This window comes from Mirounga leonina, unplaced genomic scaffold, assembly GCF_011800145.1.
Source record: "Mirounga leonina isolate KUSES-001 unplaced genomic scaffold, KU_Mleo_1.0 Mir_166, whole genome shotgun sequence".
Classification (NCBI taxonomy): domain Eukaryota; kingdom Metazoa; phylum Chordata; class Mammalia; order Carnivora; family Phocidae; genus Mirounga; species Mirounga leonina.
This window is the reverse complement of record NW_023270418.1, coordinates 30,744,188-30,769,095: the sequence shown is the minus strand read 5'-3', so window position 1 is coordinate 30,769,095 and position 24,908 is coordinate 30,744,188. Positions and strand designations below refer to the sequence as shown.

General features: G+C 58.7%; 2 protein-coding genes across 6 annotated transcripts; both read left to right on the top strand.

Annotated features, from left to right (window-relative positions):
- Positions 1-736: 736 nt before the first annotated feature.
- Positions 737-7,156, top strand: MEN1 (menin 1). Of its 2 annotated transcripts, none has more exons than XM_035013165.1 (10): positions 737-951; positions 1,340-1,800; positions 2,709-2,917; positions 3,100-3,228; positions 3,521-3,561; positions 3,635-3,722; positions 4,411-4,547; positions 4,925-5,060; positions 5,550-5,714; positions 5,904-7,156. In XM_035013165.1, coding segments are annotated over exons 1-10 (1,851 nt in total). In that variant the 5' UTR covers positions 737-949; the 3' UTR covers positions 6,387-7,156. The 2 variants fall into 2 exon arrangements, with proteins under 2 accessions (XP_034869056.1, XP_034869057.1); XM_035013166.1 differs by having other exon boundaries at positions 737-963.
- A 376-nt stretch (positions 7,157-7,532) lies between these two features.
- On the top strand, positions 7,533-23,091 carry MAP4K2 (mitogen-activated protein kinase kinase kinase kinase 2). Of its 4 annotated transcripts, XR_004680739.1 has the most exons (34): positions 7,533-7,675; positions 7,799-7,856; positions 8,061-8,151; positions 8,245-8,309; positions 8,615-8,670; positions 9,020-9,067; positions 9,154-9,196; positions 9,596-9,668; positions 9,751-9,882; positions 9,966-10,028; positions 10,383-10,464; positions 10,559-10,666; positions 11,080-11,158; positions 11,777-11,835; positions 12,305-12,348; positions 12,497-12,535; positions 12,630-12,663; positions 12,786-12,891; positions 12,971-13,059; positions 13,141-13,182; positions 13,282-13,366; positions 13,466-13,545; positions 13,634-13,694; positions 13,777-13,894; positions 17,602-17,660; positions 17,731-17,834; positions 17,941-18,118; positions 18,787-18,855; positions 18,990-19,076; positions 19,315-19,385; positions 19,467-19,540; positions 19,646-20,781; positions 20,916-21,002; positions 21,599-23,088. XR_004680739.1 is itself a non-coding variant. In XM_035013163.1 (32 exons), the coding sequence occupies exons 1-32, from the start codon at positions 7,580-7,582 to the stop codon at positions 19,731-19,733; spliced, it is 2,481 nt and encodes an 826-aa protein (XP_034869054.1). In that variant the 5' UTR covers positions 7,533-7,579; the 3' UTR covers positions 19,734-23,091. The 4 variants fall into 4 exon arrangements, 2 of the variants coding, with proteins under 2 accessions (XP_034869054.1, XP_034869055.1); XR_004680738.1 differs by having other exon boundaries at positions 19,646-21,002; positions 21,599-23,089; XM_035013163.1 differs by having other exon boundaries at positions 19,646-23,091.
- Positions 23,092-24,908: the final 1,817 nt, after the last annotated feature.

The following is a 24,908-nucleotide window of genomic DNA, read 5'->3' as shown; positions in this document are numbered from 1 at the left end:
TAGAAATTATTGTATTATTTTGAAGTTTTGAAATGTTCTTAATAGGGGTGCCTGGGTGGCTCAGTCAGTTAAGCATCTGCCTTCAGCTCAGGTCATGATCCCAGGGTCCTGGGATAGAGCCCCACATCAGGCTCCCCACTGAGTGGGGAGCCTGCTTCTCCCTCTGCCTGCGACTCCCCTGCTTGTATTCTCTCTGGCAAATAAATAAATAAAATCTTTTTTTTTAAAAGCCTCTTTAAAAAAAATAAATAAAATGTTCTTAATATAGATAGTATCTTACCATACATACCGTTCTGAAGCTTTTTTCCCTCAACAATATGCTCTCACCCTATTACAAATAACTATGATTCTTCAGATGTTCATCTTTTTTTTTTTTTTTAAGATTTTATTTATTTATTTGACAGAGAGACACAGCGAGAAAGGGAACACAAGCAGGGGGGAGTGGGAGAGGGGAAGCAGGCTTCCTGCCGAGCAGGGAGCCTGATGTGGGGCTCGATCCCAGGACCCTGGGTCATGACCTGAGCCGAAGGCAGACGCTTAACGACTGAGCCACCCCAGGCGCCCCAGTTTTCCTCACATCTTGACGTCACGTGACAGCCTAAGCTTAGTGACCGCCTGAGGAATGCCTGGGTCACTCCCTGGACTACATCTCCCAGAATGCACCGCGGTTCACGGCCTACCTGGAGGGCGTGAAATGGAGTGACCAATCCCCGAGGACCTCAGGAAGGTGGCGCAGCCTCCACTCCTCACCTACCCCTGGGGAGCCCAGAGCAGCGGACTACCACTCCCATCAGCCACCGCGGACTGTCGGCCCGGCCACCATTTCAAGACACGGCAAGGGCAGGAGAGGGCCCGGGACTGCACTTCCCGGCAGGCAGTGCGGCCCAAGGGGCGGAACTCCATTTCCCAGCAGGCTGCAGGCGGCGGGCGCCGTGGTGCCTTGTGTGGGATGTAAGCGCGGAGGTGGGCGCGGGGGACCCAGGCCAGGACTCCTCTTGGGATTTGGGGGGCATGGCTTAGGGGCGCCTTCCGGACGGACTCTAGGTGTCCGGGGTACGGTCGTAGAGAGGGGTAGGAGCGACCATGGAGGGTTCCCCAGCGGGATCCTAGAGGCGCACCCCCATCGGGGCCGCGGCTGCTGGGGTTGTGGGGGACGAGGAGGCCCTTCCAGCCTCGGCTAAGGGGTCTCCGACGGAAGAGGGGGAACAGATGAGCGGAGGGCCAGGGGGGCGGGGAAGCAAGAGAATGTAGGGAATAGGCGTGTAGAACCTTAGCTGAGCCTGGGAGGGGGCTCCCTGGTCGTGCCCGCCCGACCCTCCCTCCTCCGGCTCGCCCGCAGGCCGAGGCCCGCCGCCATGGGGCTGAAGGCCGCCCAGAAGACGCTGTTCCCGCTGCGCTCCATCGACGACGTGGTGCGCCTGTTCGCTGCCGAGCTGGGCCGAGAGGAACCGGACTTGGTGCTCCTATCCTTGGTACTGGGCTTCGTGGAGCATTTCCTAGCTGTCAACCGCGTCATCCCCACCAATGTGCCCGAGCTCACCTTCCAGCCCAGCCCCGCGCCCGACCCACCCGGCGGGCTTACCTACTTCCCTGTGGCCGACCTATCCATCATCGCCGCGCTGTATGCCCGCTTCACCGCCCAGATCCGTGGCGCCGTCGACCTGTCTCTCTACCCGCGAGAGGGGGGTGTCTCCAGCCGAGAACTGGTGAAGAAGGTCTCCGATGTCATCTGGAACAGCCTCAGCCGCTCCTACTTCAAGGATCGGGCCCACATCCAATCCCTCTTCAGCTTCATCACAGGTTGGAGCCTGACAGGTGGCAAAGGGGGAGAATCCTGTCTCACCTGGGAACCTTGGCCGACCTCTTCACAACACTGTATGGTTTGCAGAGCCCTTTAAGACCTGTAAGCCTTGTGAAGTGGGGCAAGTGTTACTACCCTCTTTGCAGCTAGGGAAACTGAAGCACAGAGAAGGGAAGTGATATGCCAAAGGCACGGAATGGCAGGGCTGGGCCTGCACCTCAATCACTTGACTCTGCCTCCTCAGCACCCCCATCCCTGCCATTGAGCAGCTACAGGAGACCCTCAGCCCAGTATGAGGCACTAAAGGCAGGAGCGAATCTGGGGAGTGAGGTGCCAAAATCTGGCTACATTTGAGACACTTAAATGAAAGTGAACAGATGAGGGAGGGGCTTCGTGTCAAGGAGCTTAAGACTCAGGGCTTGCAAAGAACTTTCTACTTTGCTCCAAGCCCAGTTGACTGGCAGTCAGGTCCTGGAGAGCCACGTTGAGAAGGAATTGGGCTGCTTCTGCGCCTAGCAGGAAAAGTACGGAGATAAATTAGGAGTATCTACCAGTGGGTGTGTGAAGAAAGAGTGTTGGCCAGAGGGTCCCATTTTTGCTGTCCCTGTTATAATCTAATAGGCACAATAAAACATAATATGGTTGCAGAGAAAGAGAAGGGACAGGGTCAAAGGGTGGGTGGAGCTGTGGAAGAGCCAAGAAGGTCTTTTGCTGCAGCACGTCAAGGGGGAGGGAGAGGCTTCGAACACATAGGAGGAGAGGGATTGAGAGTTGATGGGCAGGAGCATCTAAGGTTTGGGCACAGGCTTGGAGGTGAGGGTGGGAGGGAGCATGGCCCATCACCACCTGGCCCCTTTCCCCAGGTCAGAGCTCAGAGGACCCTCTTCCATGCCCTTCCCTTCCACAGGCACTAAACTGGACAGCTCTGGTGTGGCCTTTGCCGTGGTGGGGGCCTGCCAGGCTCTGGGTCTCCGGGATGTCCACCTGGCCCTGTCTGAGGACCACGCCTGGGTAGTGTTTGGGCCCAACGGAGAACAGACAGCTGAGGTCACTTGGCATGGCAAGGGCAACGAAGATCGCAGGGGCCAGACAGTCAACGCGGGTGTGGCTGAGCGGGTATGCCCCCTCCCCCCACCTTGTCCATTTCACACTCTCCTCTCCTAGCCCAAGCCACCTCCCCTCTTCCTGGCACCACCTTCATATGCTGAGAAGGGGGAGTGCCCCTTTTCTGGCTGTCATTCCCTGGAGCAGGCACAGGTGGGGCCATCCTGAGACATCTGGTCTTGTCCTCTCCCAAGAGCTGGCTGTACCTGAAAGGATCATACATGCGCTGTGACCGAAAGATGGAGGTGGCATTTATGGTGTGTGCCATCAACCCTTCCATTGACCTGCACACCGACTCCCTGGAGCTGCTGCAGCTGCAGCAGGTGAGAGGTGCCTGTGGGACCATGGGCGGGGGCACTTTCCCTTCCCGAGCTTCAGCTTCCCCTTTGGTAACAGGGGTTTACTCATTCTTGGCCTGGCCTTTCCCAGGGTTCTTGGGAAAGTAGAATTGAGATGTGAAAGGGCTTTGACTCCTGTAAGGGGCTGGTTCCTGAATTTTGGCCCCACCCACCTGGTGGGAGGTCCCTGCTGGTATGCCACTCCTATCTGCCTGGTAGACTGAGACCCTCCTCACCTTCCCTCAGCTCATACCTCTCTCCTTCGGCCCCCCCCTAGAAGCTGCTCTGGCTGCTCTACGACCTGGGACATCTGGAAAGGTCAGTAGGGGGAAGTGGCCAGGCTGGGCCTCAGGGGGCTGGGAGGCAGCCTGGACTCATGACCCTTTCCCAGGTACCCCATGGCACTGGGGAACCTGGCAGATCTGGAGGAACTGGAGCCCACCCCTGGCCGGCCAGACCCACTCACCCTCTACCACAAGGTGGGGACATCTCAGGAGGGTACAGAAGGGAGGCCCAACAGTGGCTGGGGTCCCCTTCTACCTGGGGACTGGGAGGGGGCAGGTGAGGAGAGAGGAACTTTATGTGTATTGGGGGGGTATCGCCCTTCCATTTCCCATTTTGTATTTACCATGCGCGTATTCAGTGTAGTCAGGGCTGTCTGAGGGATGATCTGGGTTCCCCAGCCTGGGAGGGGTGGGGCCTGAATTTGTTCTCTCAGCCCTGCTTTTTCTGCTGCCTCTTATTGTCCTAGGGTGTAACAGAGGTCACATGTGGCGGGAGCACTGAGGAGGGGTTGTTAACTTTGTGGGGGTGGGGGGTAGGATGGACATTGCGCTAGGCTTAGAAGGCTTTGGCGTTTGTGTAGGAGTGTGTCAGAAAGCCAGGGAAATGGATATGTCCCGAGCTTGGAGGATGGGTCCTTTCCCTTTCCTAGCCCTTGTTCTCTGGGGGTCCCTGCCCCCTGCAGCATGGCCCAGGCCTCAGCAGGTAGTCCTGCAGACCCTGGGGAGGAGCACCTGGCAGAGAGGATAGAAGGGGGTGGAGGTGAGACTGGAGGCGGGACCCTCTGGGATCTGCCTACTGTGCCTCATGGGTGTGACCCAATTGGATTTGTGCCATCCAGGGCCACTGGGGCTGCTCCCTGAGGTCCCTCCGCTCTATCCCCAGGGCATTGCCTCAGCCAAGACCTACTACCGGGATGAGCACATCTACCCCTACATGTACCTGGCTGGCTACCACTGTCGCAACCGCAATGTGCGCGAAGCCCTCCAGGCCTGGGCTGACACGGCCACTGTCATCCAGGAGTGAGGATCCCCCGACTAGGGCCTCAGGCCAGCCTTTCTTCCCCTTCTACCTAATTTCCAACCACCCTCATCCAGGCTTGAGGCCTGGGTCCCCAGCCCTATCCCCTCTCCATCCAGTCCCTAGGCAGCCAAGGCCACCATCACGCAGGAGGTTGGGACCCCTTGATGAGGGCCTCACACCTTTCCCTGGCTCCCCTGGCCTCCCAGTTTCCAACCACTGACATCCAGCAGTAGAATCCACATGCCCTGCCCCACGCCCCCCACCCCTGGCCCCTTGCTCAGACCCATCATTTCCAAGTGAAGACCCCAACCGCTCACCAGGTCCCCTGGGGTCCCTGCCATGGCCCAGACCTCACAGTGCCCTACTGCTCTCACAGCTACAACTACTGCCGTGAAGACGAGGAGATCTACAAGGAGTTCTTTGAAGTAGCCAATGATGTCATCCCCAACTTGCTGAAGGAGGCAGCTAGCCTGCTGGAGGCTGGCGAGGAGCGGCCAGGGGAGCAGACCCAGGTGAAGAGCTGGAGCTGCAGCCCGTGTTCACCTTCCCCCTCTCCCCCAGCAGGGCTCCCCATCCCAGGACACAGGGACTGCTGTGCAGGACTGGGGCCTGCCGGGGGAAGGGGGTCCTGCGCAGAGAGCTACATTCTCTGCTGCAGTAGGGGGTCCCCGGCCTGGCTCTGAGGGAGCTGAGGGTATTTTAGGGGTTTCTACCCTGTGCCTTCAGGTAAAGGGGGTGGAAGCCCATCTCTCTCATGGTCTGTACCCCTCATTCAGTTGAGGGTGTGGGGTGTAGGTAAGAGATGGCTTCTGCTTTCCCCCCCAAGTCCTGGCTAAGGACTGGTTTTATAAAAGGAAAGAGGTTCTAAGCGATCTTTTCCCCTGTGCTCACCTCTTTTGAAGCCAGGGCTCTCTGCCTAGGCGAGGGGCTTGGACTGTGCCCTGTGATAGGGGGTGCCTAAGGCGGGGGTCTAACCTGCGCCCTCATTTCCCCTTGCCCAGGGGACCCAGAGCCAGGGTTCTGCCCTCCAGGACCCAGAGTGCTTCGCCCACCTGCTGCGGTTCTATGACGGCATCTGCAAGTGGGAAGAGGGCAGCCCCACGCCCGTGCTGCACGTGGGCTGGGCCACCTTCCTCGTGCAGTCCCTAGGCCGCTTCGAGGGACAGGTGAGGGGCAGCTGGGCAGGGTGGCTTGGGGGGGCAGCTGCCGAAGCAGAACCTTTGTGGTTCTGAAGAGGGTTGGCTTGTCCCCTTTGGGTGCAGATAAGACAGGCCCTGGCACGCAGCGGCCGAGGCTGGTCTTGGGGTTCCAGCCGCTGGCCTGCAGCCTCTCCTCCACTTTTCCTCCCTGTCCAGGTGCGGCAGAAGGTGCGCATCGTGAGCCGCGAGGCCGAGGCGGCTGAGGCCGAGGAGCTGTGGGGCGAGGAAGCCCGGGAGGGACGGCGGCGAGGCCCGCGGCGGGAGTCCAAGCCTGAGGAGCCGCCGCCGCCTAAGAAGCCGGCGCTGGACAAGGGCCCGGGCGGAGGCCAGGGGGCGATGGCGGGACCCCCTCGGAAGCCCCCAGGGACAGTCCCCGGCACTGCGCGCGGCCCTGAAGGAGGCAGCACGGCTCCGGCGCCTGCACCCGCAGCGTCGCCGCCACCGGAGGGTCCGGTGCTCACTTTCCAGAGCGAGAAGATGAAGGGCATGAAGGAGCTGCTGGTGGCCACCAAGATCAACTCAAGCGCCATCAAGTTGCAGCTCACGGCGCAGTCCCAAGTGCAGATGAAGAAGCAGAAGGTGTCCACACCTAGCGACTACACTCTTTCCTTTCTCAAGCGCCAGCGCAAGGGCCTCTGAAGGACCTGTCAGCCCTTGCGGTGCGGGGAGGAGGGCGCCACCCCAGTCACCCCCACTCCCCCGCCCGCCCCTTGAGCCTAAGCCCCACCCCGGGCCAAGGGGGCCTAAGCCCCTCCTCCAGGCCCCACCCCCACCCGGAATCCGGGCTGCAAGTTGCTGGAGTACGGGCTACTCCGGGGCTCTGCAGATCCCATCCCCCAGAATCCCAGCCGGCCAGTGGAAACCTCACTTTGAGCTCCATCATTAATCTTTAAAGGTCCAAGCACTGGAAACAGGGCCCCACCTCAGAACCGAAGCTCTAACCTTGGGCCAGACCAGGGCTGCTCACGGTTGCTCCCGGGCCCGTGGGGCTGAGGTTTCGCCCTACACCCCAGAAGCACAGGTCCCGTCTCCAACCACTCAGCCCCTAGGAGTACATTTCCGCACTTCAGAATTCCATCCCTTGGGAATCCAACCCCCCTACCCCAAAGAACTTAAACTTTCAGGGTTTGGAAATCCTAGCTTCTTCCCTTCTCTGTCCTGCGAGTCTGGGACACGAAACGCAGTGTCCGGCCTGTGAATCCTGAGCCCCGCCCCCTTCCTGACCAAACTGGCCCCAGATCAGAGCAGACCTTTCCGACCCTCTGGGAACCTCCCCGAGGTCCTGCCCGTCTCAGGGGACTCCGGAGGAAATCTGCAGGGGTTTGCGAGTGGGTGAGGGGAGCCTGATCTCTTCCTGTTTTGTACATAGATTTATTTTTCAGTTCCAAGGAAGATGAATACATTTTGTAAAAAAAAAAAAACAAAAACAACCCGTCCGTGTTTCATCGAGGAAATTGCGGGAGGGGCGGGCGGGACGAGGGAGAGGGGGTTCCCTCTTCCCCCTGCCTTCTGGCCTTCGGGCTCCCCACCTTAGGGCGCAGGCAACGGGTGGCTGGCCGAAGGGCCTCTGCGGGTCGGCTCCGCCCGGCCTCGGGGCTTCCCCTCCCCGCCGAGGGCCTGTCCCGCGGGCGCCTCCTCCCGGCCGGGCGGCAGGGCATCCCCCTCCTGGCCCCGCCCCGGGCCCCGGCCCCGCCTCCGCGGCCTCGGAGCCACCCGCGCCCGCCCCGGCGATCCTGCCCCGCCCCACCCCGCCCCGCGCCGCCCCGCGCCGGCTCCGCGGCTCCGCAGCTCACGACCGCCCGCCCGCCCGCCGGCCCGCCCGGCGCCGGGCAATGGCGCTGCTGCGGGACGTGTCGCTGCAGGATCCGCGCGACCGCTTCGAGCTGCTGCAGCGTGTGGGGGCCGGGACCTATGGCGACGTCTACAAGGTGCGCCAGGCGGCCGGACGCGCGGGAGAGCGGCGGGGAGGGTGCCGGCTCTGCGCCCTACCGCGCATCCAGCCCCCAGCCCCGCCCCCTCCTCATTCCGCTTCACCTCCTCCGCCCCTGCAGGCCCGCGACACGGTCACGTCCGAACTGGCCGCGGTCAAGATAGTCAAGCTAGACCCAGGTGAGGGCCCGGGACCAGGGCCTCTGCGCTGGAGGGAGGGCAGAGCGCCGGGCGGGCGCTGAGAGTTGGCCCCCTGAGAGGCAGGCCCTAGGGTACTGTCACTTGGGATCTTTCTGGCCTGGATGTGCCCATTTTGCAGATGGGGGCACTGAGTTAGAGCAGTCCGTATGCGGCCCCCCCCCCATGATTCCCTGTGCTTCCCAGGGGACGACACCAGCTCCCTCCAGCAGGAAATCACCATCCTGCGTGAGTGCCGTCACCCCAATGTGGTGGCCTACATTGGCAGCTACCTCAGGTGAGGCTGCTTCATCCCCTTGCCTATCCCCAGGCAGCCCCCATGTGGCCCTGCCATGTGCCCACCCCAGTTCTGTGCCCCCCCCCCCACCAGGAATGACCGATTGTGGATCTGCATGGAGTTCTGCGGAGGGGGGTCCCTGCAGGAGATTTACCACGGTGAGGGCCAGGACTCCAGGCCCCAGAGGGCCACAGCCTTTTCCCAACCCACTCTTCCCCAGCATGGGGCAGGAGAGGAGAGCTGAGGTCCTGGGCTTGGGCCCTTCTCCACTCCTCACTGGCTGTGTGACCTTGAGACATTGGTGTCCTTCTCTGGGCTCTGTATCCCAGGCTGTGCAGGGAGGGGATGTGGCCAACACCTCTTTCACCTAGCAGTGCCTGCTGCTTCCCCCCACACAGGGTGGCCTGGGAAGGTCAGCATATCCTCCCGACCTCCATGCCAGTCTTCACCCCTTCCATTTCAGCCACTGGGCCCCTGGAGGAACGGCAGATTGCCTATGTCTGCCGAGAGGCACTGAAGGTAGCTGGGCCCTTACGACTGTTCACACCCCCAGTCCCCAGGAGCTGTGGTCAGGGAGCCCAGCTGGCCTGGCCAGTGCGTGCCTCTGTGTGTGTGTGTGTGTGTGTGTGTGTTGGGGGGGTGGAGTGCCTCGGGCAGAGCTGGCCTGAGGGGCTGTGGGTCCTGGGGGGGAAGGGGCCCCAGCCCTGTTGCCGGAAGCAGCACATTTCCCTCTTGGCTCAGTCACTTCCTGTTTGGGGAGAGGGGAGGAGGAAGCTGCTTGGGTGGGGGGCCCCAGTTGCGAGAGGGGGCTCAGGAAAGGGGAGATAGTCCTGGGTGGCTGTTCTCAGGAGCTCCTCTTTGTCCCCAGGGGCTGCACCACTTACATTCTCAGGGGAAGATCCACAGAGACATCAAGGTAGGGGTCTGGCCAAGGACATCCTGGGAGGGAGAAGGAGGCTCTTGGGGGCACCAGATGGGATTCTCTCTCCTCCATTCCCACAGGGAGCCAATCTTCTCCTCACCCTCCAGGGAGATGTCAAGCTGGGTCAGTACCTCGGGGACACAATCAGGGTGAGGGTTCTGTGGGAGCTTATGGAGTCTTAGGGTCTGCATTTAAGTGCTGGGTGTCCTTGAGCAAGTCACTTTACCACTTAACCCTCAGTTTCCCCATTGAGAAAGTGTTACCGTCCTCCTTCCCTGCTAGAAGTTGGGTGTGGTTGGGTCTGTATGGAGTCTAACCTGGGACTACGCACTTGGTGAGGGAGAGAAGGTAGTGGACCCCTCCCGGAGGGGGCCCTGGCCTTGCCTTCAACGTGTGGCAGTTGTGGCTGAACGTGGGCCGCCTGCTCTCTGAACCCTTCAGGTGCATTCCGAGCCTCAGCCCTGGAGGTGGGTGGGGGGTGGTAGATAGAGGGCGGGTGGGAGCAGCTCTTTCTCCCTGCAGCTGACTTTGGGGTGTCAGGTGAGCTGACGGCATCTGTGGCTAAGAGGAGGTCTTTCATTGGGACTCCATACTGGTGAGGCTGTGCCTTGGGCTGAGGGGGTGGGGGGGGGCACAGGTCGGGCACCTGGCCATCCCACTTGTGACCCCCTCTCTAGGATGGCCCCAGAGGTGGCCGCTGTGGAACGCAAAGGAGGCTACAACGAGCTCTGTGACGTCTGGGCCCTGGGCATCACCGCCATCGAGCTGGGCGAGCTGCAGCCCCCTCTATTCCACCTGCACCCCATGAGGTCCGCTGAACACTTACTTGCCCCTTGCCTGACCTCCAGGGCACTGCTGACCTTGTCCCCTGACCTCGTGCTCTGTTCCACAGGGCCTTGATGCTCATGTCGAAGAGTAGCTTCCAGCCGCCCAGGCTGAGAGATAAGACTCGCTGGTGAGGGCCTACATCCCCCACTGGGGCCTCCTTTCCAGCAGTCTCCACGGGGGCAGAGAACCTGCCAACTCCCAGGGTGCAACCTGAGGAGCCCCGCACTCTCAGCCTTTGTGGACCGTCTGTGGGAGGGGCCTGAGCCCTGCCCCCGGGCCGAGGGACTGGTGTGGGCAGGGAGGAAGGACAGATGGTTATGATAGAGGAGCTGCTGTGCCCCAACGGCAGGATTGCTTAGGCCAGCTGCCCTGGGCTTCGGTCTGGCTCCTTCCTGAAGCAGACTCCCTCCTCTGGAGCTCGCAGGATGCCCCACATGAGGGCTAACCTGGGTCTGGGGGCGGGGGCTCTTGTGCCCACTAGGACCCAGAATTTCCACCACTTCCTCAAGCTGGCCTTGACCAAGAATCCCAAGAAGAGGCCGACAGCAGAGAAGCTTCTGCAGGTGGGAGATGGGGGCAGGGCAGGAGCCTAGGTGTTTGCAAGCAGGGGCCTAGAGGCCAGGAACCAACCTGTGCTCCTCCCCCCCAATCCTCCAGCATCCATTCACAACCCAGCACCTCCCTCGGGCTCTCCTCACACAGCTGTTGGACAAAGCCAATGACCCCCACCTGGGAACCCCCTCCCCAGAGGACTGTGACCTGGAGGTAAGTGAGGGGAGCTGAGGAATGGATCTTGGCCTGGCCAGGTGGTAAGGAATGCAGACGTGATATGGATCAGGTCCCTTTAACTTGCGAATTTCCAGCACTGGGAGCTTTCCTCCAGGCGAGCCCACCCATTAGAAATTTTCCCTGGGCCCATCTCGCCCCCGGTACCCCTCACTTGATAAATTCCTGTGCTTGGCTTAAGCTGACCTGACCCTAGCTTAGCTCTCTTCTGGTTTTTATGTGTTCTTTGGCCAGTTATTTGTTTCTCTGTGGTGGTTTTCTCATCTTTAATCTTACAATAATCTCATAAAGATGTTGTAAAAACAAAGTGTGGGTAAAGCACTTCCAGTGATACCTGGCGGAAGGCAAGTGCCTGGTGTGTGTCAACCGTTGGTGTTTGTGTTCTTTCCTAGACTTACGACATGTTTCCAGACACCATTCACTCCCGGGGGCAGCACGGCCCGGCCGAGAGGACCCCCTCGGAGATCCAGTGTGAGTTTGCTTGAGGTTATGTGGGTGTGTGGGGGGGGGCTATGTGTGGATTTGGTGGGGGGCTGTGTGAGTGGATCTGGTGGGGGGCTGTGTATATGGACTTGGCTGGGGGGGCTGTGTGTGTGGATCCGGTGGGGGGGCTGTGTGTATGGATTTGGTGGAGGGGGCTGTGTGTGTGGATTTGGGGGGAGCTGCGTGTGTGGATTTGATGGGGGGCTGTGTGCGTGGATTTGGATTTGGTGGGGGCTTGTGTGTTTGGTTATGGTTGGGGGCTGTGTATATGAATTTGGTGGGGGGGTGTGGACTTGATGGGGGTGCTCAGTGTGGATTTGGGGAGAGGCTGTATGTAGAGCGGGGAGCTGGTATTTGGATTTGGTGGGGGGTTGTGTGTGGATTTGGTAGGGTAGCTGTGTGGACTTGGGGGGCTATGTGTGGATTCGGGGGGCTGTGTATGTGGATTTGGTGGGGGGTGCTGTGGTGGGGGGATCTGGGGGGTGGCTATGGCGGAGGCTGTGTGTGTCTGAATCTGGTGGAGGGGGCTAGGTGTGGGGATCTGGTGTGAGTATGGGGGTCAGTCGGAAGGCCGCCTTGCTAACTCGTGTACCCTGGGCCCCCCAGTTCACCAGGTGAAATTTGGCGCCCCACGCAGGAAGGAAACAGACCCACTAAATGAGCTGGTGAGGGGGCTGGTGGGTGGTGCAGGAGGGGCGGTGCGCAAGGGCGGCCTAGGGAGCTGGGCTAGAGGTGGAGCGCCTCAGATCCCTGAGGCCCGTGACACTGAAAGGGGGGGCTCCTTCCTGGGCATGGTGACCTCACCTTTCTAAAAAATGGGCCTATCGCGGACTTGAGCCCCCATCCCACCCGCTCAGCGTGGTTCTCTCTGCCGGTTCTGTGTCTTCGCCCAGTTGTCCGACCCACCAGCTCTGGCTCTTGCTGCCCATCTGTCCCCTCTCACCGTTTGTTTGTCCTCCTCTTTCATAGTTTCTTTGTCTCTCCTTGCCTCTCTCACAATTTTCTCGCCTGTTACCATGTCATTTTTCATCTGTTTGTCTGTTCTTTCTTTCCCACAGTCTCTCGATCATCCTCTAATGTGGCTTCTCTTCTCTCTGCTTCTCTTTTGGTTTTTCTGATTTGGTTTCCCTGCAGTGGGAGGAGGAGTGGACACTGCTGGGAAAGGAGGAGCTGAGTGGGTGAGTGAGGCAGAGGGAAGCTATAGGGGAGGGGTGAGGGAGGGAGAGGGAAGCTACAGGGGAGGGGTGAGGGAGGGAGAGGGAAGCTACAGGGGAAGGTGGGGGTGGCAGAAAAGGCTGACTTCTGACCTCATGCCCTCCTGCCCAGGAGCCTGCTACAGTCTGTTGAGGAGGCCCTAGAGGAAAGGTAAGGGGCTGGGCCTGAAGGTGGGGGGCGGGCAGCTGGACCTGGGGCCCGGTCACATCTCACACCTCATGTTCCTCTGGTTTGTCCCCCACAGGAGCCTGACCATCCGGCCAGCCTCAGAACTCCAGGTATGGAGTGCAGGGAAGTTGGAGCAGGGGATGGGAGAGGGCTGTAGAGGCCGCAGTTGGGGTAGGGCCAGGTTATGGGGTCTTGCTGACTGCCAGGCTCGGTCCCCTGACTCTCCTGCCAGGAGCTGGACTCCCCAGACGATACCATAGGAACCATCAAGCGGGTCCCATTCTTGGGGCCATCCCCCGCTGAGCCTCCAGCTGAAGACCCTCTATCCAGCCCCCTAGGTGAGTCCAGGCTTGGGGGACCAGGAGGCAGGAGCGGGTGGGGCTAGAGCTGGAATTCACAGCCAGTCTGTGCCTGCAGGAACCCCACCTCCACCTCCCCCAGGCCCTAACAGCCCCCCACTGCTCCCCACTGCCTGGGCCACCATGAAGCACAGGGAGGATCCTGAGGTGAGGGGGTGCTCCAGAGGGGCTGGGAAGATGGGAGACTGGGGGTGCCACCTCGGCCCTGACTCTTTCCCACCCTTCCAGAGATCGTCCTGCCATGGGCTTCCCCCAACCCCCAAGGTGCATGTAAGTGTTTGTCCCTCAGCCCTGTCCCCCTGCTGCCCCCACCACCTACTGCCTCCCCCCACTTCTGTCTTCCTCACCAGCCTCTTGCCTTCTCCCCAGATGGGTGCCTGCTTCTCCAAGGTCTTCAATGGCTGCCCCCTGCGGATCCACGCTGCTGTCACCTGGATTCACCCTGTCACCCGGGGTAGGCGGGGCAGGGAGGAAGCAGGAGCGCGGGAATCCCCAGCTTGGGCCAGGGGCTGTGACTGACCTCTGACCCCCTAACCGCCCCCCCTCCCCGCAGACCAGTTCCTGGTGGTGGGGGCCGAGGAAGGCATCTACACCCTCAACCTGCATGAACTGCATGAAGATACACTGGAGAAGGTGAGGCCCGGCTGGCTTTGGAGCGGGGAGGGTCCTGGGGGGCTTGGAGTGCTGACTCCCTGTCCCTCAACCACTCTGTGGCCTCCAGCTGATTTCACACCGCTGCACCTGGCTCTACTGCGTGAATAATGTGTTGCTGTCGCTCTCAGGTACAGGTTGGGGCAGGTGGGGGGCCGGGGCCTGCACCCCGCCGGCCCACACTCTCTGAGCCCCTCTCTCCCTCCCTGGCAGGGAAATCCACGCACATCTGGGCCCATGACCTCCCAGGCCTGTTTGAGCAGCGAAGACTCCAGCAACAGGTTCCCCTTTCCCTCCCCACCAACCGCCTCACGCAGCGCATCATCCCCAGGTCAGGGACCCTAGGGGAGCCTGGACGTGTAGCGGGGTGGCAAGGGAGAGGCAGAGGGGCCGAGCCGGGGTTGGAATATGGCCTTGCCTGTGACTGGGCTTGTGATCTCAGACGTGGCTTTGCCTCTCTGAGCCTACTTTCCTCATCTGTCAGAGCCTTTGTAGCCCCCGCCCCGGGCCGCTGGGCCCATAGGGAAGCAAGGAGACCACAGTGAGGCCGTTGTGGTTGTGAGGGTACGGGGCCAGCCTTTACTGAGCACTAGCTGTAGGCCTGGTCCTAAGCTGGGCTGGGAGACAGCAGATCAAATGCATCTTTGACAGTAAGGACCTGGCCCTGAAGTGAGCCTGGGGGAGAGCAGGGGGTGGGGGGGCGGGGCGCAGAGGCCTCTGAGAAGCTGGCCGCCTGAGGGCGTGGGGTTGGCAAGTGCACAGTGGGCTTCCGGGCAGATGAATTTGGGAATGGCATTCCAGGCAGGGGAAGAGCACCAGCGAATTCTTGTGGGTGATCTGGGGAGATATAAGGCGTTTGGCCTGGGGGAGGAGGGCGGAGCAGCCTGAGGGGAAGACGCATGGGTGGCAGAGCCCTTCCTTTGATGCCAGGCCCGGGATCTGGGTTTTGTTCAACTGGCAGCAGTGCTGGGTTATTTGACAGAGAAAGATGCAGCGAAAGAGGGAACACAAGCAGGGGGAGTGGGAGAGGGAGAAGCAGGCTTCCCGCGGAGCAGGGAGCCCGATGCGGGGCTCGATCCCAGGACGCTGGGATCATGACCTGAGCCGAAGGCAGATGCTTAACGAATGAGCCACCCAGGCGCCCCAGTGCTGGGAGCATTTTAGAAGGATCCCTCAGTATGTCAATCGGGACTCTTCCTACTGCAGGCGATGCAAGTGATTGACTAGCAGAAAAGGGAATTTAGTGGTTCATGTAACTGCAAGTTCAGGAGTAGGGTTAGCTTTAGGCCCAGCTGGATCCAGGCTTAAATGGCTTCATCAGGAATCTCTTGGCTCTGCTTTCCCCTATCACCTTCGTTCTCAGGTAGGCTTTCCTGTCCAGGGAGGGAGGGCCGTGGTTCCAGGCCAGCGTTCCATTAGCTAACAGGCTTGTGGTACTAGAACCTCTGCTTCCAAGTAATTCCCACAAAGTCCGGGGGCCAATTCTCACGGGTCTAGCTTAAGTCCCTGCGCACTCTGAGCCTCTCACTGTGGCCACGGCATGAGGAGCTTGGTGGGGGCGGGGGGGGCAGGCCTGGGTCACGTGCCCTCTCCTAGAGCTGGGGGGTCAAGAGAGACACATGAAGACTAGAGGCATCTGCTGGCTGACTGTGCTGAGAGTGGTCACAATGACTTGGAGGGGGAGGCTGGTGAGAGGGCACCTGGGAAGGAGGCCAGTGTAGTGACCTGAGGTGGTGGGTGTTAGGCTACAGGGTGGTGAGAGATGAACGGACTTGAGCCATATTCAGGAATTGGGGTTGAGAGGATCTGGGGCCTGACCCGAGTGAGCAGGAGGGAGAAGGGAGGGACTGGGAGACCTTGGGAGAGCAGATCGTGTCGTGTGTTTTATGAGGCTTCGGTGGGGTGGGGGGAGTTGTCCAGATAGAGTCCCTTGTTCAGTCATTCAGAGAGTATCTCCTCAGTACCTAGTACGTGCCTGGGGGCCTCTGTGAACTAAAGAGTCCCTCATAGTCTCCAGACTTTCTTGTCACAAGAGACAGACAACAAACAACTAACATAAAAAGGGTATTCTGTGGTGATGTGCAGAGGGGAAAGTGGTGCGTAAATTAAAGCGTGGGGAGGAGGAGGACCAGGAGGGGTGGGGCCTGGATGGTGGTCTTAAACAAGGTGGTCAGGAAGGACATTTCCTTTTTTTTTTTTTTTAAGATTTTATTTATTTATTTGAGATAGAGAATGAGAAAGAGAGAGCACATGAGAGGGGGGAGGGTCAAAAGGAGAAGCAGACTCCCTGCTGAGCAGGGAGCCCAATGCAGGACTCGATCGTGAGACTCCAGGATCATGACCTGAGCCGCTTAACCAACTAAGCCACCCAGGCGCCCTAGGAAGGACATTTCTGAGACAGTGCTGTTTGAATAAAGACTTAGAGCAAGGCTTGTTGATATCCAGGGGGAAAGTGACATGGACTGAGGTTTTGAGGGGATCGTCCCTGTAGCCGCTATGTTGAAAATAGACTGAAAGGGTGAAGGGAAAGCAGGGAAACCTGTCAGGAGGTTCTTGTACCCATCAGGTGGGAGGTGATGGTGGCGTGGGCCAGGGTAGTAGTGAAGGAGATGAAAAGCGGCTGAATTCTGGTTTTCTTTTGAAAGTTGAATCAGCAGGATTTCCTGACAGTTGGTAGATGGAAGAGAAAGAGGAGTCGATGACTCCAGGATTTTTGGCCTGGGCAGCAGGAAGGATAGAGCTGTCATCAGGTGTGGGTGGAGCAGAATTCAGTGTTGTCACATTGAGTCTGAGATGTGCAAGTGGGACCTCCATCGACCGTGGGCTAGGTGTGGCTGAATTCCAGGAGGGGTCCAGGCAGTAGGCTTAGATGTTGCCCTGCCCAGGGGGGTGGTGGGAGCTGGTAGGGGCGGTGGGAGAGGTCAGGCCAGTGGCTACCCCAGCTGGGGAGCTGTGGGCCCAGGCCCTTCCTGCGGCAGGCTCGCTCATGTACCACATCTGGAGCCCTGCAGCCCTGGGGCTTCCTGAGCTCAGTGCCCGAGCAAGCCTCTGCTTTGTCCCAGGACCTGCAGGAAACAGGCCCGTCAGAGCCCCAGCTTGGGTGTGTGTTTGGAAAGTCACGGAGTCAACGCTGTCCACCTTGCACATAAAAAGCAGAGAGCCAGAATTGTTTGGAGAAAAAACAGATACAAAAATATCTGCCTCTGTCCCGTCCAGAAGCCAGTTGGGGGAGAGAGGAGACAGAGCAAAGGGAGAGAGGAGACAGAAGGGCAGACGACCCGGGTTGCTGGGAGGAGGTGGCAGGCCTCCAGACATGTAACCCTGTTCCCCAGAGGAGGAAACGGGCTCAGGAGGTCCCCTGAGGGCTTGGGGGACAGCCAGTAACTGAAGCAAGGATGCTACCTACTTTCCCCCTGCCACCAAAGCCAGCCACCAGCCGGCTCCCTGTGGTGTCACTTCAGAGAGGGCAGGCCAGGCCGATTGTTTGTGGTTTTTTTGCACGTGTTAATCTTCTTGGGCCCCGCCTGCCTTTCTCTGACATGTGCCATGTGGCAGGCGGAGGGGGGAACCGCCGTGAGTGCTCGCAGGGCTGGAGCCGTGCCTGCCCCCTCCGTGCCCTTGTTTCTTCATTCACGTCTGCTTTTAGACCTTGCCTTCGCCTCAGCAGGGTTTCCAGTGACGGGCAGTAGGCGGGCAAGTCATCATTCGGAATGGGCAAAGCTAGCCCTGTGTGAGTGCACGCAGCGTGCCGGGCTCTGCTGGAAGCCCTTCTCCTCACTACGGGGTCAGGGCCACGGTTACCCCCATTCCCCGGATGAGCAAACTGAGGCAGGGGCAGCTTAAGTGAGCTGCCCAAAGGGGCACAGGTAAAGGTGCTTCTGTGCCTGCACCCCTGGGCCGCAGGCTGTGGAGGTGGGTGTTGGAGCCTCAGGTTCTCCCCCGTCGGGCAGGGAAGGGGACAGCGCCCATCTCAGGGCTCTGTGGGGCCTTGGCCATGGACGGCACCCATGACACATGCCCCGGTCGTCATCCCTGCAGGCGCTTTGCCCTGTCCGCCAAGATTCCAGACACCAAAGGCTGCCTGCAGTGTCGTGTGGGTAAGAGCCGGGCGTGGGGGGGCTGGGGGCACGGGCGCGGCCAGGTCCCCACCGCCTGCCTCTGTTGCAGTGCGGAACCCCTACACGGGCAGCACCTTCCTGCTGGCTGCCCTGCCCACCAGCCTGCTCCTGCTGCAGTGGTATGAGCCGCTGCAGAAGTTCCTGCTGCTGAAGGTGCGGGGCGGCCGGCTGGGGGGGGGGGGGGGGGGGGGGGTGGCCGGGGGGGGGGCAGTGGGCCTGGGGGGAGAAGTGGAGGCCTGAGCACCCCTGCTGCCCCCAGAACTTCTCCAGCCCCTTGCCCAGCCCCGCGGGGATGCTGGAGCCCCTGGTGCTGGATGGGAAGGAGCTGCCGCAGGTGTGTGTGGGGGCGGAGGGCCCCGAGGGGCCCGGCTGCCGAGTCCTGTTCCACATCCTGCCCCTGGAGGCTGGTCTGATGCCTGATGTCCTCATACCGCCTGGTGAGCCAGAGGGCTGTGTGTGTGTGTGTGTCAGAGAGAGGGGGCGGGCAGGGAACTGGGTTCACCACAGCTATCGGCTCCCAGCCCCCCTTCAGCGGGGCTTCTCTAAGAGATTTCATTAGGGGGCCGCAGGGACAGAACCAAACCAGGCAGGGCGGGCCTGGGGGCCTTCATTCTGAGCAGGGAAGCAGGACCCTGGGTCGGGACGGCTCAGGGGAACAGAGGGAGTGGCCGTCGGTCAAGAAGGACGGGTGCACTGGACTAAGGCCCAGCTGTGCCCCAGGCCCCGAGCCAGGGGCCTCCCACACAAGCCTTCATTCTTACTCCTCACGGCAGCCCCGCAAGGTCGGCATCGTCCTGCCTGGGTTACACGTGAGGGAACTGAGGCTCAGAGACTCACACAGTGGTGGAGTTGCACACGGTGCTTCTCCCGGCTCCAGAAACCCTGCCCTCCCACGGCTCCCTGGGACTCACCTCTGCCTCTCTACGGCGCCTGCAGGCGGCTCACTCAGCCGCTCTGAGCCTCAGTTGCCCCAGCTGCGCTGTGCGGGAATCAGTCGGACTGCTGTGGGGCTGAAAGGCGCTTGTGGGGGCAGCTGGCTGTAGCCGTACCCCAGGGTCTTCCTCGCGGGGCTCAGCCAGGCCGTGTCTCCCTTGTCTGCCTGCAGAGGGCCTCCCGGGCACCGCCCAGCAGGTGATCCAGGTGGACAGGGACACAGTCCTAGTCTGCTTTGACCGTGAGTGCCCCTGAGGTCAGGGCTCGGGGCAGTGGAGGGGCTGAGGGGAGGCTGAGGGAAGCCATGTGCATGTGGGTCTGCCTCCCCAGAAGGGAACCACCCCGTTCGCACCCACCAGCCCTCTCCCTGTACAGGCTGCGTGAGGATGGTCAACCTGCTGGGTGAGCCCACGGCCACACTGGCGCCCGTGCTGACCTTTGACTTCCCCATTGAGACTGTGGGTGAGTGAGCTGGATGGGGGTGGGGGCGGGAAGGTCCCCAGCCTAGAGCATGTGATGTGGCCCGGGGCGGGGCGGGCAGTGGGACAAGGAGGCAGGTGCCCCAGCCCCTCTCAAGAGCCACACCTGTCGCCTGCGGTCTGTGAGGACCTCGGTGGCCCAGACCTGGGGCCAGGGTGTGGCGGGGGGCGCCAGCGTCCTCGGGGCAGGTGCAGGGCTGAGGCAGCCTGCTGCCTCCTAGTGTGTCTGCAAGACAGTGTGCTGGCCTTCTGGAGCCATGGGATGCAAGGCCGTAGCTTGGACACCAACGAGGTGAGTGGAACTCTGGACCCTCGCTGCCCCTGGCCTGGTGGGCACCGCCTCTTAGGAGAGGAGCCACTGGGGTGGCCTCAGTGCCCCTTTTCTTCCCAGGTGACCCAGGAGATCACAGACGAGACAAGGATCTTCCGAGTGCTTGGGGCCCACAGGTAGGACGCGGTGCCCCGACCTCCCCTTCAGAAGCCCCTGAGGCCATATGGATGTGCCACAGGTCTTCCCTGCCCTGCTCACCTCCGGTTCTCTCTCCCCTCCAGGGATATCATCCTCGAGAGCATTCCCACTGACAACCCAGGGGCTCACAGCAACCTCTACATCCTCACGGGCCACCAGAGCAGTTACTGAGAGGGCCGGGCATGGCCGGGGGCATCCCCTCTACCCTGCCCCCAGGCCTTAGCTGCATTCCCTTTTAGGCAAAAGGGGCCCCTCCCAGGTCAGAGGAGCCCAGGCTCTGCTGGTCTGAAGGGCAGAAATAATCCTGAGAAGAGTTTTGCGGGCTGGGGGTGGGGGGAAGCCCACCCCAGGCCCCCCACAAAACTGGACCAGAGGAAGCTGCTGTTACCTCCCCCTTCCCTGTGGGCAGCTCAGGCCCTGCGGCAAGGGTCCCCGGGCAGGGTGGGGGCAGGCCCAGGTGACCCATTCCATTTTGTCTCCACATTTCCTTTCCATTCTTCCTGCCAAGAGCCTGCCCCTGCACCCTGTCCTGGGGAATATGGTATTTAAAAGAGAGACTATATTGGTATTAAAGCTGGTTTGATTTTACTCCACTGATCCCTCTTTGTCCGGGGGAGCTGAGCCCACTGTCTCATCTCCCTCCTTCTTCCCTTCCTCCCTCCAGCACATCTCTCTGTGGCACCAGGGAAGGGGGCCCCCCAGTGTTCTGGTGACTCCCTAATGGGGGAGCCCGGCAGAGCTGACGGAGAGGCCAGTGGCCCCCAAAAGGCATCTCAGGGGCACTGTCTTCCCGGGCTCTCCTGCTCAGGATGAGCCCTCAGCTTTGAAGTGTGAGGCCTCTTTTGTGGCCGAGAAACCATGCAAATGGGGGGGGGAGGCCAAGCTGAACAAAGGGACTCTCATCCAGGGCACCCCTGCCCCGTTCAGGGTCTCACCAGGCAGCCAGGGCCCAGGAAGGGCCAGCCACTGGCTGCGCCACCCAGTGCCAGCGAGGCTTTGGTCTGTGGACACAGCCTGCTATGACCTGTGTCCCCTGCCCAAGCCTGGGGCTGCATCCCTGCCTCCCAGCTGCTGCCTAGGTATCAGCGTGCTCCATCAGGCCAAGACTGCAGAGTATGGGCTCCGTCATCAGGCTAGACTCTGGGAAGATTAGCCTGTGTCCATTTAACAAGTATTCCCAGACAGCCTCCTCAGTGCCAGACCCTGGGCTCACAGAGAGGTCAGTACCAAGATGTGGACCAGCCCCCAGTGAAGGCAGCGATCCTTGCTGGAGCCTGCATCTCGAGGGTACGTCTGTCTGCCCGTGGCTGACCTTTTGCTTTGCATTGTCATTCTTGCACTTTTCCCTCTTAGAGGGCTCCATATCCTCAGGCCAGGAAGCACCCCCCTCCATTGCCCCAGGCACTGACCAGGCTGCTCTGGACCGGAGCCTTTGGGCAGGTGAGGCCAAAGAGGTAGGATGACAGCTAGCCTTGAAGGAGAGGTCAGGTGCACACACACGGCTGCATAGGGTGGGAAGGCCCTGGGTCTGGGGGAAGAGCTTGAGCAAAGGCCCAGGGGTCAGGTCTCGAATGTGGCCCAGTTATCTTTCTTCTGATATTCAAGGCAACTGTTTGAATTAAGAATTTCTCTCCACCTGGTGGGTTGCTGGTATTTGATAAATGGATGCAAGTGGGTGGGTGGGTGGTGGAGAGATGGCAGCTTAGGTGAAGAGCCTGCAGCGGCCCAGTCCCTACTGCCCCTGCCAGGGGCCCCGGCCATCCCAGGTTCTTCTGTTGTCCTCTTGTCCACCCCCCCCACCCCACCCCCACAGAGCCCTGACTGCTCTGACTCCTAGGGTTTTTTGGCTGAAATAGATTGTCAGACGGGGAGGGAGACAGAGCTGTACATTGGCACTCACACCTGCCCTCTCCCTGAGACCCAAAGGAGGGTGGCAGGCACCTCCCAAGTTCTCAAAGTCTGCACCTGCCTGGAGGACGTTGGATGGACCAAATGGTGGAGTGACATGATATGATTCCTAACTTCCCATTTTCCAGATTTCCTGGTGGAGGTGTAGGACTAAGTTGAGGCGTGCCGGGGGCGCCCCTGACCCTCACCCCAGGTACCCGGGAGAGGACGACCTTCCCGCCTACAAAGCAGCGGCCCGCAAAGAGCGCCACCTTGTGGCAGGTTGCCCTAGCCCGTGGCTGCCACCCGGGTCGGCAAAGGGGCTTTGGGGGAGTTGAGACCGTAACATGCCAAAAAGTGGGAGGTCGGGGGGGAAAAGCAAGGGCTTCTGATAAAATACTCACTGGCAGCACAGGCTGGCCACAAGCCAAAGAAAGACCAGGAAGCTGGAAATTTGCACTGAAAAGACTGAAAGTGTTATTTTATTTATGTATTTTTAAATAGGTAGCCCTTGTCCGTGGCCTGCTATTTTTTTAAAAGAATACAAAATGGATACAATGAAAAGTCTGAACCCTTTGGTTCAATGAAAACTTCTGAACCCTTCTGCAAGTATTTAAGCAGTTCCGTATGATTTATTCTTCTCCCCTTTTTAAATGTGCGGTGACACATTCCACACACTGTTCTGCTCTTACCCTTTTAAAATCTGTTCTGGGGAGCTTTCCATCATCAGTGCTCCCCTCCCCTTGTTGTTTTCACAGCTAGTGGTGTTCCATTGTATAGCTTTCCCACAACTCCTGTTCACTCACTGCGATTAGATCCCTTACTGATGTAACTGTGTTTCTACGACTTTGATATTACGAGGGACACTGCAGTAAATATCCTTGCGCAATAAATACCACGCCCATGCCACTCTGGCCATTCAGGTGTCCTGTAGGGTGACTTTCTGGAAGCGACATTGCTGCGTCAGAGTGGCCGTGTTTGTTCTTGTGAGAGCTCCTGTCAAATGCTGAGCTGTGTTTTCCCCATAGAGCAAATCCTAAATCGGCCTGCAGGGCCATGGGGAGGATTGAAAATCCTGTAATATACAAAATGCAACAACACGGAGGAGCCTCAGAGATCGAATACTGAACTCAAACAGCAAATCGCATGAAACTACGCACAGTACGGTTGCATTTTCAAAAGCTCAAAAAAACCAGCAAAAGGAAAGCATTTACTGTCTGGTGGGACAGGCACATGTGATAAAACCCTATTCGATCAGGGGAAGAAAAAGTACAAAATTCAAGACGATGGTCTCGGAGAGGAGAGTAGAGGAGCGATGAGGAAGGACCCCAGGAGTGTGCAAGGGTTTTGGTCAAATCTTGGTTCTCAGGTTGGGTTGTGGGTTCGTGGGCATTCGATGTATGTCAGTCCCTAACTCAGACAAGATGCCACACATCCTTTTGTATGTATCAAACACTATGTAATAAAATGTAAGTTTAAATATAATCCCTCAAAAAATAAAACCTTGTATTGGGTTAAAAAAACAAAACAAAAAAAAGCCAAGATCATCTTTTCCTAGATTATGAAATCAGCATTGTGAGTAGAACTACAGGCAGATCTCTCTCTCTCTCTCTAGTTTCTTCTATTGTTTTTTTTTTTTAAAGATTTTATTTATCTATTTGAGAGAGAGAGAGTGAGAGACAGAGAGCACGAGAGGGAAGAGGGTCAGAGGGAGAAGCAGACCCCCCGCCGAGCAGGGAGCCCGATGCGGGACTCGATCCTGGGACTCCAGGACCATGACCTGAGCCAAAGGCAGTCGCCCAACCAACTGAGCCACCCAGGCGCCCTCTTCTATTGTTTTTTAAGACAGCTTTATTGAGGGGGACTGGCTGGCTCAGTCAGAGGAGTATGCAACTCTTGATTTCAGCGGTGTGAGTTTGAGCCCCATGTTGGGTGTAGAGATTACTTAAAAATAAAAACTGAGGGGCATCTGGGTGGCTCGGTTGGACGGTTGCCTTCGACTTAGGTCATGGTCCCAGGATCCTGGGATCGAGCCCCCCATCAGGCTCCCTGCTCAGCGGAGAGCCTGCTTCTCCCTCTCCCTCTGCCTGCTTGTGCTCTCTGTCAAATAAATAAAAATCTTTTTTAAAAAAATGAAAATAAAAAATAAAAACTGAGGGGCGCCTGGGTGGCTTAGTCAGTTAAGCATCTGCCTTCAGTTCAGGTCATGATCCCGGGGTCCTTGCTCAGGGGGGAGCCTGCTTCTCCCTCTGCCTGCCGCTCCCCCTGCTTGTGTGCTCTCTCTCTCTCTGGCAAATAAATACATCTTAAAAAAAAGATGATATTAGAAAAAAGCATATCTTAAAGGGGCACCTGGGCGGCATAGTTGGTTAAGCGTCGACTTGGTTTTGGCTCAAGTTGTGATCTCAGGGTCGTGAGACTGAGCCCTGGGTCAGGTCAGGCTCTGTGCTCAGCAGGGAATCCGCTTGAGTTTCTCTCTCTTCCTCTCTGCTCCTCCCCCCGCATGCGCGTGCACACGCTCTCTTTCTCTCTCAGAGAAATTTTTAATAAAAGTGAAATCTTAAAAAAACAGCTTTATTGAAGGAAAACTGGCATCCAGTACACTGCATGTATTGAAAATGTACTATCTGATGACGACACATGTATACACCCGGGAAGCCACACCCACGCCGTTTCCCCTGCCCCTTTGTAATCATCCCTCCTGCTCCTCATAGTATCCCCTGAACTGCTTTCCATCACTATAGAAGAATTCGCATTTTTCAGAACTTACATAAATAGAATCGTACAGTGTGCACTTTTTCCTCTGCCTCTTTCACTGAGCAGATTATCTGAGATTCACCCATGTTGTTGCATGTGTTCATAGCCGTTCTTTTTCATTTCCAAGTACTATTCCATTTCATAGATGTACCACAGTTTGGCTAGTCACCTGTTGGACATTTGGGCTATTTCCAGTTTTGGACTATTACAAATAAAACTGCTATGAACATTCACGTATGTGTGTCTTGTGTGTGGACATATACTTTCATTTCTCTTGGATAAATACCTCGGAGTATAAGGCCTGGATCATGTGGTGAGTGTTGTTGAACTTTTTAAGAACCTGTGAAACTGGGGCGCATGGGTGGCTCAGTTGTTAAGCGTCTGCCTTCGGCTCAGGTCATGATCCCGGGGTCCTGGGATCGAGCCCTGCATCGGGCTTCCTGCTCAGCGGGAAGCCTGCTTCTCCCTCTCCCACTTCCCCTGCTTGTGTTCCCTCTCCCCGTGTCTCGTCTCTCTCTGTGAAATAAGTAAAATCTTTAAAAAAGAAAAAAAGAAACTGCGAAACTGTTCCAGAGTGGTTGTACCATTTTTTTTCTTTTTTTAAGATTTTATTTATTTCTTTGAGAGAGAGAATGAAAGAGAGAGCGAGCGAGAGAGAGCACATGAGAGGGGGGAGGGTCAGAGGGAGAAGCAGACCCCCCG